At 36.7% G+C, this 16599-nt stretch overlaps 2 protein-coding genes across 2 annotated transcripts; both read right to left on the reverse strand.

Annotated features, from left to right (window-relative positions):
• Nucleotides 1-10097: 10097 nt before the first annotated feature.
• Nucleotides 10098-11533, reverse strand: LOC131614060 (uncharacterized). The gene is made up of 3 exons (XM_058885687.1): nucleotides 11100-11533; nucleotides 10606-11005; nucleotides 10098-10526 (listed from the first exon to the last, which is right to left on the reverse strand). The coding sequence occupies exons 1-3, from the start codon at nucleotides 11531-11533 to the stop codon at nucleotides 10098-10100; spliced, it is 1263 nt and encodes a 420-aa protein (XP_058741670.1).
• A 21-nt stretch (nucleotides 11534-11554) lies between these two features.
• On the reverse strand, nucleotides 11555-12544 carry LOC131614062 (uncharacterized). The gene has a single exon (XM_058885688.1). The coding sequence runs from the start codon at nucleotides 12542-12544 to the stop codon at nucleotides 11555-11557; it is 990 nt and encodes a 329-aa protein (XP_058741671.1).
• Between the last annotated feature and the right edge of the window lie 4055 nt (nucleotides 12545-16599).

Raw genomic sequence — 16599 nt, forward strand, 5'->3', positions numbered from 1 at the left:
AATTTTTACATATTAAATGGAAAATTGTTGTCAAAATATGACGAGCTTTGTTGTTATTTGAAAGTGTATGAATGTATAAATATAAAATTATGTTATCATCTATATGTGTATGTATGGATCAATAAAATATTTATAAAAAACCGAACCAACCGAACCGAACCAAACCGCATTAGTTTGGTTTGGTTTGGTTCGGATTTTTTTTAAAAGCCAACCGAACCAAACCAAACCGCACTATTTTTTCTCTTGCGGTTCGGATGATTTTTTTCGTCAAAACCGCCCAAACCGCACCGCGAGCACCCCTACTACATTCATCCATCGGAGAATCCATCGACGGTATGTGTATCACCGGCATTGAGTGGCGATAACTACCATGCTTGGTCGATGAAGATGAGGCGTGCACTTGCTGTAACACCCTTCTAAACCCCCGCGGAAATATAATAAAATCAGAGTAATAAAACAGCAAGGATGCTACAATTATTAAAATAAATAAAAATACCAAGTCGTTTGTCATGCTTTATTAGAATTAAACCAAATATCAAAATATTTGTTCAGCACAACGGAAACTCGTTTTAACAATGTTAGGAAATATATCCAAACAAATCAACAATACATAATCCATAACCAATAATGGCAAAACAATGTATCACAGGTAACTCTAAGACTATCGATCCCAGTGTTACAAATCAGAGCATGACCGTCACGACCCAACATAACCGGATAAACTCTACGAGTTATCCTCACCGATTGCTTAAGCCGCTACTTCAATCTGAAATCATCAAAGTAAGGGTGAGACTACATCATAATTAAATAGCATTATAAATCATCAGATATAGAATTTCATAAGCAATTATCCACCCTACTTAACATATTCAGATTTATCAATTCATACCAATCACAAGCATAAGTCAAAAATATGCATCAATAACACCACACAATCATAACACCGGATTTCATCCTGACATGTCACAATTTATACAAAGACCATGCAGACTCTTATGCATGTGGTACCAAAATTCGTGAATCACATTCATAGGACTTCTCTCTTTGATACTGCCCTTTGGTCGCTCACACCCCACATGGGCACACGACTACTGCCTCATCGCTCACACCCCACATGGGCACACGATGACTGCCTGCTAATCTCCGCACAATGGGAATTAGCCTTCCAATGCAAATGATTTATGAATGAATGCACACATGTCACATACTTATATCATCATCAATCCGATGCTTAACATCGCTTTATCACATCTTACCAATAACGTCACAACAAGTATGTACATGTACAAGCATCATTCCAAACAAATCAATCATCATCATTCATCAAAACACATGATAACAACATTTACCATGAATAACATCCATCTGCATCATCATTCATCAAAACACATGATAACCATATTTACCACGAACAACATCCATTTGCATAACAAGCAGAAGCAATCACATTATAACAACACGCATCATTGCACATATTCAATTATGCAAACAACAAATCATTGCATATCGTCAACTATGCAAAACAAGAATAAACCACATTTGAAGAAAACGATACTTTTCAAAATAAAATACTAAAATTCCAATTATTTAATTTAAATTCAACTCAATTAATAAACTGAAATTATGGGGTGTTACAACTCAACCCCACTAAAAGAGTTTTCGTCCTCGAAAACATACCCCAAGTGAAAAGTTCCGGATAAGAGTCCTTCATCTGACTCTCCCGTTCTCAGTTAACACTTTCTTAGTCGAACCTCAAAATTCATCTGACATAACCAACATAAGCATGCCTCATACATTCAATCTCAGCTCATACGTCGCATTTGACCATCCCAAGGTATGCCACTCGCTATATCTCCAAAGGTTAACGACAATGGAACGTCGGGGTGCGATCCATACAATATGCTCAATAACTGAGTAATATAATTACACAACCATGGTATGACCACACCCGATCAGCACTGCAGTAAAGCATTCCATCTACCGAACGTACCAACCTTAGACACACTTTTCCATCTGAGCAATGAAATAACACTTACACTTTTCTCCAACTGCTTCCTTCAAGGGCTCGATAATGACATTCCTATACCATTGAATTTCAACCACCTGACTCCTCTCAAGTCATACCAGTAATTATCCAACACGTTACATTCTGCTTTTGCTGCACTATTCTGATTACTCATTGCAACCATCATTACCAATTTGACTCCTGAGTTATACCCAACTCTGGACCTCTTTACTCATTCGTTCAAGAATCATTCTTTACCATCCATGGTACTAATCCACCACTCGTCAATACTTACTCGCACTCAAAACAATTTCCTGATTTACTTCATTTATTAAACATTCCAACCATGGAAATGAGTGCACACGAGTTGTCATAATCACACTCATCGGCCTCGATATACCATTGCTTACATAATAGCTCAAACTGAATCCCACTCTCCTTTAAGAATTAAATCAACTCCGTCTTTCATAGAGTATAATTCCTCCTCATATCTGGAATCCACGATACCACCTTAACAACGAAACAAAATTATTATAACATCATATAGTATACAGTCATCGCCTTAACTTCGCTGAATACATACTCGTTAACTAAATACGTCCACAATAACATACTCATCGTCTCGGCAATTATTCAAAAGAGTTCTAATTCTCTAGCACGACATCCTTGCATCCACTAGATTCTAAATCTATCATATAGATCAATTCATGTTCTCTACGTAGGCTCCCGGCATATTAATTCCTCACTGCCCACGAGTAGTACTCGCACACTACTCTGCATCACACTTTCGCTGCGCGACTCTGATTACCCGTCTTAAATCATCATCCAATATATTGCACTCTTTCATATTCACTTCTTCATAAGTTCACACAACATGGTGAGTGATTATTCTCACGGCTTAGTATCCATCATATCCTAAACCATTAAGGTAACAGACAAGCTCATCCTATCTATATGATTCCATCTACTATCAACAAGAGATTAAGGGTGATCAAGTCCTCAATTTGTCAATAGATAGCCGACAACCATATTTAAGCATAAACCGTCGTTACTACATAATAGTGTCCTTTCCGAGTTTGCACCCAAACTCATTAACATCGCCATAGTCTAATAATTCACTTTGAGTCTTTACAACTCGCACACTTCCCTCTCATTGGCTCTTGTCGGTGAGACACCAACGTCCAAACATTTTACACAATCCGCTTCGTAGTCACTTAGCATCACACACTTGTTAAGTACTTCCAAACTTCATAATCACTAGTATACTCGTACATTACTATTCATCTCGTTCCAAATTAAAATCCTCATCTTAGCAAAAGACCGCGACAACATTCATAACTCGAGGTTTTAATCTAAATCCCATGACATCTTTCACGTCCAAATGTCATTCCACTCGAAATTTCCACAAAGTCTTCCTCATATCAATAGGTGTTAGAAATTCTCTACAATTCTTCTTTTATACCTGTCGTTACTTTGACATCACAATTACGACTTCAACTGTTCCCAAAGTTTGTTCCACCTCTCCTACTAATTCACTCCTCACTAAAATCCATTGGCACTCAAATCATCTTTATTACCGAACATCTCATTCACTTATTCCTTACCAACATATTCTACTCAATTTTGTTTCAAACAATCGTGGTAGTAGGCATTCCTATTCAATAAGTTTTACGCTTCCTTAACCGACTTCAGAATATCTCCTCATAGGATCAAAAGTTATGGGTTTTTAAAGTAAAACAATTTTCCAAAAACACACAGTGGAACCCGGTTCCTCCCACACAGGAACCGGTTCCTGGCTGCTTCCCATAACTCGTCTCTGATTTTTACTATGGGGAACCGGGTTGTCTCTATCTGGGAACCGGTTCCCAATAACCCAAAATTCCCACGCCTCTATTTTTATAAGGGGGAACACATTTCAAACAAGTCTTAAACATCAAATAACAACATATATCATGGTTATTAAGTCAGCTTCGCAATGCCCCAAACAGCACTTAAATCAGACACTCGGATCTCAAGATATGAATTTGCCAATCGTTGTCCGAAATTGCAACACTGATGCCATGCAGCGACACTTTAAATGATATTTCCAAAACTCCTCAAATGGTACATTTAATTCCTAAAATTGCTTCTCAACAAACCTTTTAATCATTCCTTCATTCCGCCGTAGCAACAAACAAGTCTAGTTCTAAGAGCACGCGTAACCGCAACTTCACCTCTTTCCAACATCATCCTATCACAATTAAATATGCTATAGCTGCTGCAACCATTTTTATAACATAGTTCGTCTTGTTAGCTTTCCGCCGCTTCAAACGGAACTCAAATCGGATGTCCAGAACTCCAGTTATGAATTTTCGAAGTTCTGCAGCTATTCAGCAATTTTCCTGCGTTTTGCTTACAAAAATCTCACTCCAAAACTCATTCTCTTCAACTCGATCACATTCCAAACAGTTCCTTATCATATCTCTTCACTTCCAAACATCCTTATAACTTGAGCAACACATCACATTGCCGAAGTGCGATTTCTGAAACATTACGACAGCAATCCTCCTTGCAAACTTGCAGCTGAACCTCTTCCGAGACGCAAGGCTACTCAACTGTCAACTTCGCAGCCCATCAGTAGAGCTGATACATTGCAACTTCCTAATTTCTTCTCCTACAAATAATCATCAATTACATCTAATCATCCTCCTTCAAGATGCTCCAACTTAATTACCAGTCAAGTCTTAATTCTAAGTCACCTTCGATTCGGGAAACAACAACTCCAACAACGCTTGCACTGTTGCCAACAACATCCTACTGAACCAATCATCTAACAACCGAAGCATAATCGGGAAGTGAAGCTTCTCCCCCACTTCGCTCAAACCAACCCCTGCAACAAAACAAACAAGTACCGACAGTGATCCACTCACATGTTGCGTACCAAGGGCTAATACGCTGACAGTATTCAACTGTCGTGCAACTTAACAGACTCAACAATTGGCCGGACGGACCGACCTGCTCTGATACCACTATTGTAACACCCTTTTAAACCCCCGCGGAAATATAATAAAATCAGAGTAATAAAACAGCAAGGATGCTACAATTATTAAAATAAATAAAAATACCAAGTCGTTTGTCATGCTTTATTAGAATTAAACCAAATATCAAAATATTTGTTCAGCACAACGGAAACTCGTTTTAACAATGTTAGGAAATATATCCAAACAAATCAACAATACATAATCCATAACCAATAATGGCAAAACAATGTATCACAGGTAACTCTAAGACTATCGATCCCAGTGTTACAAATCAGAGCATGACCGACACGACCCAACATAACCGGATAAACTCTACGAGTTATCCTCACCGATTGCTTAAGCCGCTACTTCAATCTGAAATCATCAAAGTAAGGGTGAGACTACATCATAATTAAATAGCATTATAAATCATCAGATATAGAATTTCATAAGCAATTATCCACCCTACTTAACATATTCAGATTTATCAATTCATACCAATCACAAGCATAAGTCAAAAATATGCACCAATAACACCACACAATCATAACACCGGATTTCATCCTGACATGTCACAATTTATACAAAGACCATGCAGACTCTTATGCATGTGGTACCAAAATTCGTGAATCACATTCATAGGACTTCTCTCTTTGATACTGCCCTTTGGTCGCTCACACCCCACATGGGCACACGACTACTGCCTCATCGCTCACACCCCACATGGGCACACGATGACTGCCTGCTAATCTCCGTACAATGGGAATTAGCCTTCCAATGCAAATGATTTATGAATGAATACACACGTGTCACATACTTATATCATCATCAATCCGATGCTTAACATCGCTTTATCACATCTTACCAATAACGTCACAACAAGTATGTACATGTACAAGCATCATTCCAAACAAATCAATCATCATCATTCATCAAAACACATGATAACAACATTTACCATGAATAACATCCATCTGCATCATCATTCATCAAAACACATGATAACCATATTTACCACGAACAACATCCATTTGCATAACAAGCAGAAGCAATCACATTATAACAACACGCATCATTGCACATATTCAATTATGCAAACAACAAATCATTGCATATCGTCAACTATGCAAAACAAGAATAAACCACATTTGAAGAAAACGATACTTTTCAAAATAAAATCAAGTTATTGTTGTTTTCTTTATTTCATATGGTAGAGCATTCAATTTAAGGAACAACGTCCAAAACGGCGTATAAAACGGACTTACGGTTTGAAAATTAGAAGCTTTTAAAGTTAGAACAGTTTTCAAAACGTGCTGCTGGAATTTGTACTGGAACCCGGTTTGTCCCACATGAGAACCGGTTCCTGGACCCAAAAATGCCATTTTTAACGTTCTAACACAGTGGAACCCGGTTCCTCCCACATGGGAACCGGTTCCCACAAACCCAGAAGCTTAAAAACATGATTTTTAAGGCTTTTATGCATCCCAAACACATACCAACTCATACCATTACGAAATTGATCATCGATAACATCAAAATACTCCAAATACATGATTCTAATGCACAAACAACATACCACAACACCATGTAACAATACTACATCATCAATTGCAGTCAATTCATCAAATCATACATGTCAGTGTTGGTATTTCATAAAACCTAACATCCCAAATAGAGATTCTAATCCCTTAATTCAATCCTATCATCATCAAAATCATAATAGAACATAATTAGAGTAATCACCCCTTACCTGGAATTAGGTTCTTGATTCTCTTTGAGCTTTGGGGTTTTCCTCCTCCTTGCTCCTCTTCTCTTCTCACGATGAATGTTTCTCCCAATTCTGTCTCTATTCCTCTTTCTCTTCTTTTGCCCTCGCTCTTTCACGTGTTCTTCCTTTTTCTCCCCAATTGGTTCTTTTCTTATTTTATGAAAATAAAATAAAAATGAATATAACTTAGTAAAAGGCCTAACCAATTAGCACCCCTCTTTTACTAACATCACACCACAAGCCCAATAGCTCTTATTCCATCATTCTCCAATTAAATTCAAATAAAATACTAAAATTCCAATTATTTAATTTAAATTCAACTCAATTAATAAACTGAAATTATGGGGTGTTACACTTGCTATGAAGAACAAGTTCAGATTTGTGGATGGATCGATAGAGATACCTAATGAAGACGATCAGAATTATGTTGCGTGGCAAAGATGCAATAACCTTGTTCATACGTGGATTATCAATTCTATAACACCTTCGATTGCTCAAAGTGTGGTGTTCATTGATAATGCTGTAGATATGTGGAATGATCTTAAGGATTGATTCATGAGAGGAGATCGCATTCGTGTAGCACAACTTTATCAAGAAATATCAAATCTGAAGCAAGGTACGAAGAAAATTTCTGATTACTTTACTGAATTGAGGAGTCTATGGGAAGAGCTTGATCAATATAGACCTATGCCAAATTTTACTTGTCGTATTGCATGTGGTTGTTTAGTTATGAGGAATAGTAGAAGCTTTAGAGCCGAAGATAGAATCATACAGTTCTTAATAGGATTGAATGAGGAGTATCATAGTGTTGTATCACAAGTGCTGTTGATGGATCCCTTACCACAAATCAACAAGGTTTTCTCTATGATCATGCAACAAGAAAGGAAGATCTGTGGAATAACCTTTTCAGCTGGCAATGTAGTGGAAGAGGGATCTGGGATGGTTAATGCTGTTGAGGGAGCAAAACTGTTTGGCAGAGGTAGAGGCAACGGAAGCTTCTCTTCAGGAAGAGGTAGAGGTAATGCAAATGTTTGTACCTTTTGTGGGAAGACAGGGCATACCATTGATAATTGTTATAGGAAGCATGGTTATCCACCTAGTTTTGGTAGGGGTAACTCATCTACATCTTATGCCAATCAAGTTGAAGTTGAAGATTCAGAGGTAAAAGGAGGAGCTGCCAATTCTTCAGGTGACAATGGAAGCATGACATTGACCAAGAAGCAGTATACAAACTTGATGGCACTCTTAGAGAAGAGTACAAGTTCTGTGAATCTCACTAAGGGAGGTAATTTCAATTCTTATGCCTATGTTGCTAGTTTCAATATTCGAAGTAATATTGACTGGATTTTAGACACAAGAGCAACTCATCATATCAGTAATGATTTAGAATGCTTTATTAAATATGAGAAGATAAGCCATATGGTTGTTAACTTGACTAATGGAAATTCCATAACATCTTCTATATGTGGTAGTGTGCAGTTGACTAATGAACTGACCATTGATAATGTTCTATACTTGCCTCAATTTGAAGTGAACCTTATATCTATTTCAAAGTTATGTAAGGATCAAGAGTGTGTCTTAAACTTTGAAACTGATAGGTGTACTATACAGGCAAAGAAGGACTTGAGGAAGATTGGTTCAGCTAGAGTCATTGATGGACTGTATCATTTGGAAGTTGCCACTTGCAAAGCTCATAGAGATAAGGAGACAGGCTTTGTTTCAAGTATTTTCACATTTAATAATAGAGTTGTAGAGTTAGCTCCTGCCATTTTGTGGCATCTAAGGCTAGGGCACTTAGCTCATGATAGGATGGAAAGCATGAGCAAGATGTATAGCTTTATTCCTAAGTGTGTATATACAGTTTGTGATGTGTGTCGACTGGCAAGACAGAAATGTTTACCATTTCCTATTAGCAATAACAATGCCCATGATGTGTTTGATCTTATTCATCTTGATGTATGGAGACCTTTTAGTACAATTTTTGTTCATGGTTTTAGATATTTCTTGACTATACTTGATGATCATAGCAGACATGTTTGGGTGATTATGTTAAAATCCAAATCTGAAGTATGTCAAAGGGTTCAAGAATTTGTAGCCATGGTAGAAACTCTGTTTGACAAGAAAGTTAAGATGGTGAGAAGTGATAATGGGACTGAATCACATATGCCAGCCTATTATGCTTCAAAAGGAATTATTCATCAAAGAAGTTGTGTGTATACACCACAACAAAATGGCAGAGTTGAAAGAAGGCACCAACACATATTGAACATTAGTAGAGCACTAATGCTTCAATCTAAATTACCTAAGAAATATTGGTCTTATGCTGTTCTTCATGATGTTTTCCTTATGAACCGGATCCCTACTAAGCTCCTGAAGAACAGATCTTCTTATGAAGTTCTCTATGGCAAGTTACCTGAGTTGAGTTCTCTTAGAGTGTTTGGATGCCTATGCTATGGATCCACACTACCTACCAACAAACATAAATTTGATCCAAGAGCAAGGAAGTGTGCTTTCTTGGGATTCAAGCAAGGTATGAAGGGCTATGTTCTTCTAGATGTCCATACTTTTGAGATTGTTATATCTCGAAATGTTAAATTCTTTGACATGGAGTTTCCTTTCCTTGATAAATCCAGTGCTAATGATTCTACTTGCATCTACCTTGATCAGTCTAGAAATCTGTCAGATTTTTCTATGACTGAAGGTGTGTTAGATGCTTCTCCACGTGGATCAATGTTTTCTCCTAATCCTGATGTTTAGAATGCCTCCACTGAACATAATGAGCCTACTATATTATCTCCTATCATTGAGCCAGCTTCTCATGCTGGTTTTGAAGCTACCAACAATGATTCCCTTGAAATTTGTTTGCCTACCTCTACTGATCAGGAATTATCTCATTCCTCATCTATATCACCATCTTCATCTAATGAACATAGAAGGTCTGCTCGTGTTTCTAAACCTCCTTCTCACTTGAAGGACTACATTTGTAATCAATGTTGTCAGAATCGAGATCTTACATAAGATCGGGAGGGGACATTAAGATCGTAAAATATAAAATCGTAATTAAGATCGGAAGATCTTACACAATTAATTTTATAAGATCGAGAGATGATAACAAGATCGTAATATTTAAGATCGTAACCAAAATCGTAAGATTTTACCAAAAAATAATACTTAAAATGTTTTATATTATATATTTAATAGTGCATAAGTTTGAATATTAAATATAAATCCATAAAGTCTAAGTCTAAAACATAAAATTAAAAGTCTCAAATCTTAAATCTAAAATAACAAAGTCCATAAAATAAAATACTTAAAATTATAGAGGCTAGTACAAATCATAAATACGCCGATAATTTGGATTATCCCCCATAATGTCATCTTCTTCATCTTCACTAATCTCATCATCTCCTCCACCATCATCATCATCATCTTCTCCATCACCTTCGTCTGCATTTTCTTCTTCATTGTCACTTTCTATAGTTTCAAGGACATCAAATTCATCTACATGTGTAGTTGATTTAACACCAGTACTTTGCATCAAATCTTCATCTAAATCAGCCACATTTACATGATTACCACCTGCATTTTCTTCCTCAGCAACACACCACCAATCATCATCATCTTGGAAATCATCGATTGTTAGATCACGCTTTTTCCTTTCAGCCTTATTCTTGGTCAATCTTGTATTTACCATCACATACACAAGATCGTTCATAGTCTTTTGTTTCAACCGGTTTCTTTTTTTCGTATGAACCTTAAAAGGGGAGATATTAAATTAAAATGCATAACATATAGTAACTATAAAAAATATATATGATAATTTGAAAACTTACCATCTCAAAAGCACTCCAGTTTCTCTCACAACCAAAAGAGCTGCAGGTCAAACTTAACACACAAATAGCAAAGTTTTGCAACTCTGGGTGTGCATCACCGTAAGATTCCCACCATTGAGTTGGTGTCTTGTTTTCTAGTCCACGTTGAGCTATTTCACTCCCAAAGAACCCTTTTTTACTCTTAAAATCCTCAAGCTGACCATCAATTTTATTCACCATATCCATGTCTCCTCCCATCATCCTTTTTAAACATGCATACATCCCTTGTTTAACTTCATTATCTGCTTTGAAATTAGGTTTGTAATGCAACATTGGATTAAGATAGTAGCCCGCAGCATGCAAAGGCCTATGCAGTTGTTTGTCCCATCTATTATCTATAATCTGCCATAAAGGTTGGTAGCTTAAGAAAGAAAAGATTAAATTAGTTCATAAATAAATACTTATATACTGCTTATATGAAATAAATCAATTTAATATATTTTATAAAATTATACCTTTTTCTCTTATTATTGTAGCTAGTTTGAATTTGCTCTTTTGCTTGATCCATTGCTTCATAGATATAGCCCATGGCTGGCTTCTCATCAGAATCCACCATACGCAAGACTTTAAGTAATGGAAAAGCACCCTTAAGGCAAATAACCAAATTCTTCCAAAAGTCCCTATTTGTGACTATATTTTCAACCAAGTTCCCATCTTTTGTCTTGGCAAATTTACTATCCTTCCATTCCTTAGAAGTGAACATCCTATACAATTCTCCCTTCTTATCATTCAAGCAACCCAAACACAAATATGATGTTGCAAAGCGAGTCACACCAGGTCTTATCAACTCACCTCCTGCAGTATAATGATGCAACAAAGTTATAAGACCCGTCCTAGCATAAATGTAAGTTGTGATCTTTTTACCCGAAGCAATAGTCTCCTTATGCATAGGTATCTTGCTCTCGAAATCCTATAACATTAGATCAATACAATGAGCTGCACAAGGTGTCCAATAAAGCATATTCCTCTTGTCCATCAACATTTGTCCAGCCAACTTGTAATTTGCAGCATTGTCTGTTACAATTTGAACAACATTTTCTACCCCCACTTCCTCAACGATGTCATCCAACATTTTGAAAACTTTATCAGATGTCTTTGAAATTCCAGATGCATCAATTGATTTTAAAAAGAAAGTTCCCATAGGACTATTGACTAAAAAGTTTATGATAGTCCTCCTCTTTTGGTCAGTCCATCCATCACTCATTATTGTACATCCAAATTTTTTCCAAGCAGCTTTATGCTCCACCAATATGCTATTTATTGACTCAACTTTTGTCTTTAAATGTTTACCTCGAATGTCATGATAAGATGGTGGCTTATATCCTTTACCATATCGGGCAATCATTTCACACATCTTTATAAATTCTTCATCTTTTACAACGTTAAAGGAGATAGCATTGTTGTAAAAATAAGTTGCAACTTGTAGGTCAGTGTCCTCTTTTTCTTTTTTCTTAAAAGCATCGTTGATAGTTGATTGAGAATTTATCCCCCTCTTGAAAATATTTGCAAGACTTGAAGATTCAACTTTTTTTCTTTTACCATCTTCCACATCAACCTCTACCACATCTTCACTTAGAGTTCTCTTCTTAATGAGTTGAGTTTGCAATCTATGAACAATGACCCACATTTCTTTGCGAACTTCATCAGGAATAGATACACAGGGTTCAACATTACTATTTGTCCCTGCTAAATGATGCTTAAATCGAAAAACACCGCCACTATACTCGTGATGACAATAGTTGCACTTGATATTTCTTGATCCATCGTTTACGGGAGTACCATGTTGCCATCCCACATCTTGTCTCTGACCAGGAGCATTTTTTGCAACTTTCTTATTTCTCACATTTTTAACACCTGAATTTGTTGGAGGAACCGACATACTACTACTACCACCAGTCATCTGTCCGATTAAAAAAAAAACAAAGACAAAAACTAAGACAAATAACTTTAATAAAAAATATATAAATTGAAAAAGACAAACATATTAAAAATTCATGTGTTTAATATTTTTTTAATAAGTATTATATTTCAAAATAAAAATAAAATTAAAAAAATAAAATAATTTAAAAATCTCAAAAGAGTTTACTAATGTTGTACATTACAAACTAAGAAAAAGTCCTTAGTCATGTCTATCTTCTTGGTTTAATCAATAGTGTTTTATGACTAAATAACAAACTAAAAAAAAGTTAAGGAAAAAAAGTAAATCAATTATAAATTAATAAAACTAATAATCTTATTTGTAACTCTAGTTTGTCATTCTACTTTATCACACCTAAAGAAAACCGTAGAAAGTAGAATTAGAAAAATCTAATAAAATAATAATTTGTTAAAAACAACAATAGTAGTACATTATTTTGTCACCCACATCGCCACATACTCACAGTCACACTACTGCCATCATCACATGCTTTTGGAAAAGTGTTAAGAGCATTAAAAAAATATTGAAAATTGTCATTGATATCACGTGGGAAGTAAAAAAGTGTTACAGTCTTGCAGAGCATTAAAACCATATAAACAAAGTTACAAAACAGAGAACGAAAACGAAAAACAGAGTAAAGCGAAAACGAAAAACAGAGCAAAGCTTTGGCTTACTTCTTTCTTCTTCTTCTTCTTCTCGTATCAAGAATCGAAAACGCCGCCGCAGATAATATCAGTGCAAAAGGAAGTTTGGATTTAGGGCTACTAAAAGTATGTATTTATAGCAAGCGGGTTAAACCGGGTTGCACTTGACCCGTGTAAAAAAGCCTATTTTTACAGATTTACGATTTGTTTTTTTCTTCAAATTTCAAAATTTAAGATTTTGCCGAGATTTCAACTTCATCACGATCTTGCTTGCGATCCAGATCGGTGGAGGTGATTGAGATCGCAAGATCGTGCGATTCTACGATCTGGATCACGATCTTGACAACATTGTTTGTAATTCCATTACTTCATCCACCAGCCAATATCCTATTTCCAAATACCCCTCTTATGCTCAACTTTCTCCTTCTCATCAAGCTTATGTCATGGCTTTATCTTCTGACACTGAACCATCAAATTACAAGGTAGCTAGCAAGGATCCTCGATGGGTTCAGGCCATGCAACTTGAGTTGGATGCTTTAAAACGTAATCATACATGGGACCTGGTAGATTTACCACCTAATGCCTCTCCCATTAGAAGCAAATGGGTGTATAAAATCAAAAGACATGCTGATGGTTCTGTCGAGCGTTTTAAAGCAAGACTCGTCGCTCAAGGTTTCACACAAACAGAAGGGCTTGATTACTTTGAGACATTTCCCCCTGTGGCTAAATTGTCTACTATTCGTGTGCTATTAGCTCTTGCAGCTATTCATAGCTGGCACCTTCACCAGCTCGACGTGAATAATGCTTTTTTGCATGGTGATTTACATGAGGCTGTCTATATGAAACTTCCACAGGGTGTACTCTCCTCCAAAGTTGGCCAAGTATGTAAACTTAACAAATCTTTGTATGGCTTGAAACAAGCGAGTAGGCAATGGTTTGAAAAGTTAACTACTTTCCTTCAGGCTCAAGGTTTCCTCCATCCACACGCTGATCACACTCTCTTTACTAAGACTGATTCATCTTCATTCACAGCCATCCTTGTGTATGTTGATGATATCATCTTAGCAGGGACATCTCTTTCTATGATCAACACTTTGAAGAAATCCCTGGATGATACCTTTCATATCAAATACCTAGGCCAATTGAAATTTTTTTTAGGTCTTGAAGTTGCGCGCTCCCCTAAAGGTATCTCACTTTGTCGAAGGAAATACTGCCTTGAATTGCTTCATGATGCTGGCTTAGCTGGTTGCAAACCAGTTTCCACTCCTTTGGATGCTTCTTCTCGTCTTCATCAAGATGATGGATCTGTTTTTTCTGATGTCACTGCTTATAGAAAATTAGTGGGAAGACTGCTTATAGAGGACATTGACAAAGCACGTGCATGAGATTACTGACGTGGAGGATTGATTGGCTGAGGCTGGTTATGACCTAACTAACTGAATGTTTGTTATGATCAGTTAGTTAGTTACTCTTGTAAATATATCATGTAACGTCTTCTGATCGGAAAAATAGCAAGTGTACTATTTTGCCTCTGTAGTAATAATAGGGAAATTCCTCGAATGTCGATCTCAAGGACTGCGTAGTAATATCGAGTTCAAATTATATATAGTTCAATTAAACAAAAACTAATGTTGGGGTTTTGTTTGCAAATTGTCACTAAACAATAATTAAAATAAGCAGAAAAGTAAATTGACTTTTTGACAAATATGAGTATTATGCTAGGGGTATAGTGTGTGATTGTTCCTGTAATAACCTTGGATTTAGATCTCTTCAACAAGTTCATAACCTTTAATTACCGCCCTTTAGATTATTTTCCCCTAAGTCCTTAGTGGGAAAACCTTTGAACATTCATCCTAACTCCTAAGTCCTTAGAGAATTATGATGAAATCAAGCCTTTATGTTATCAAGTGTTAACCGGTAACTATAGGGTATCCCTAGTCGTAGGTGATATCTACTATAGTTTAATCGTACAAAAACCTTAACAACCGCTGTCCAGCTGGTTGTTAACCGTAAATCAATCTTGTTGGTCCGACAAAGAAAGCATAAAAACCTTGTACAACTAAATTAAATAAGAAAACAAATCTATTGATGAACTCAGGAATTCAAAATCATTACAGAGTCAAATCAGGGACAACCCCTAGCATTAGGGTTTAGTTACTCATATTGTTCAAGGAAAACAAAATATAAAATAGATACATTACAAGAATTGAGATGAAAGTTGATCTTCACTCGCTTCCGTTCATGAAGACCTTCTTCTCTCCCAAACCCTTGTTTTCTCCAATCTTCAATCGTATCTTCTCTTGGCCAAAAAGTCTGGTAATTCATCGTTAAAACTCTTCTAAATAGTGCAGACTCACTTAGGTTGGTTGGAAGTACCCAAAATGCCCCTTGGGTCAACACTTAATAAAAAATCACAAAAATCAGCAAAATCAGCGTTTTAGCCAACACTATCCGTGTCAGGCAACACGGGTGGCCGTGTTGGCCCTCTGAACTTAAATTCTCGAAATCACTCCCAGCATTGCTAACACGGGTGCCCGTGTTAGGTAACACGGGCCGTGTTAGCCCTTAACTTCAGAATTTGGCTTTGAGTTCTTCAGCAAAGTTGTAGCCGTTTTCGTTAGCAAAATTTTGCCACCGGAACCGCGTCATTTCGAGTTACGAAGCTCTAGTTATGATCAAAATACTACACGCCTGTCACGATGAGAAACATGCTGAAAATTTCCAGATCTCACACTTTCTAACACGAGTCGTGTCAGCCCCGTGACTTTCATCTCTTTTGCATTTTCTTGGCCACGCTTCATCCTAACACGGTCAGTTTCAGGTGACACAGGTGGTCGTGTCAGACCTCATGTAGCTTGATTTTTCACTTCCTTCGAAACTCCCCTTTTTGTACTTTTTCGCATTTGTAGCAACCTGCCTAAAAATTAAAGATTAGAGTCGCCACCTATTCTGAAGGGCGAATAGGAAACCCTACGCAGTATAGAGATCAGGGTAAGATACTATATTCAGGTCGAGGGAAGGTGTTAGGCACCCTCAACCCTTTCCTATGGCTTTGAATCTAAGGTCAACAATTTTATGGCTAAGAGTATTAAGGTAAGGTTTATGCTTTCGAGGGTTAAGTAAGTAAAGGGAACGAATCGGGAAAAATGAGATTTAGAAGGAAGGGGACTCGCCTTGGTTATCCAAGTGCCTACGTATCTCCTTAAGGAGAATCAGAGTCAACGTAGTTCGGGGAAGGGTTGTACGCCCTTAGAGTTTGATGTGATATGGTTTTAAGGCTTTTTGAATGGCCTATCGTAGTTTTGAAATGTTGTGGTTTGCAAGGCATTTTGAATTTCCTTATTCGCAGTATTGAAGAGATGAAAATCCGTAGTTTTGGAGGAGTGTTTTAAG

The sequence above is a fragment of the Vicia villosa genome, linkage group LG6, assembly GCF_029867415.1.
Source record: "Vicia villosa cultivar HV-30 ecotype Madison, WI linkage group LG6, Vvil1.0, whole genome shotgun sequence".
Lineage (NCBI taxonomy): Eukaryota > Viridiplantae > Streptophyta > Magnoliopsida > Fabales > Fabaceae > Vicia > Vicia villosa.

Coding starts and splice junctions, on each gene's coding strand:
- LOC131614060 (XM_058885687.1), bottom strand. CDS start 11,533: ATGCATAAGGAGACTATTGCTTCGGGTAAAAAGATCACAACTTACATT. Junction 11,006..11,099: donor TACAATAATAAGAGAAAAAG/GTATAATTTTAT, acceptor TTCTTTCTTAAG/CTACCAACCTTTATGGCAGA. Junction 10,527..10,605: donor ACTGGAGTGCTTTTGAGATG/GTAAGTTTTCAA, acceptor TCCCCTTTTAAG/GTTCATACGAAAAAAAGAAA.
- LOC131614062 (XM_058885688.1), bottom strand. CDS start 12,544: ATGACTGGTGGTAGTAGTAGTATGTCGGTTCCTCCAACAAATTCAGGT.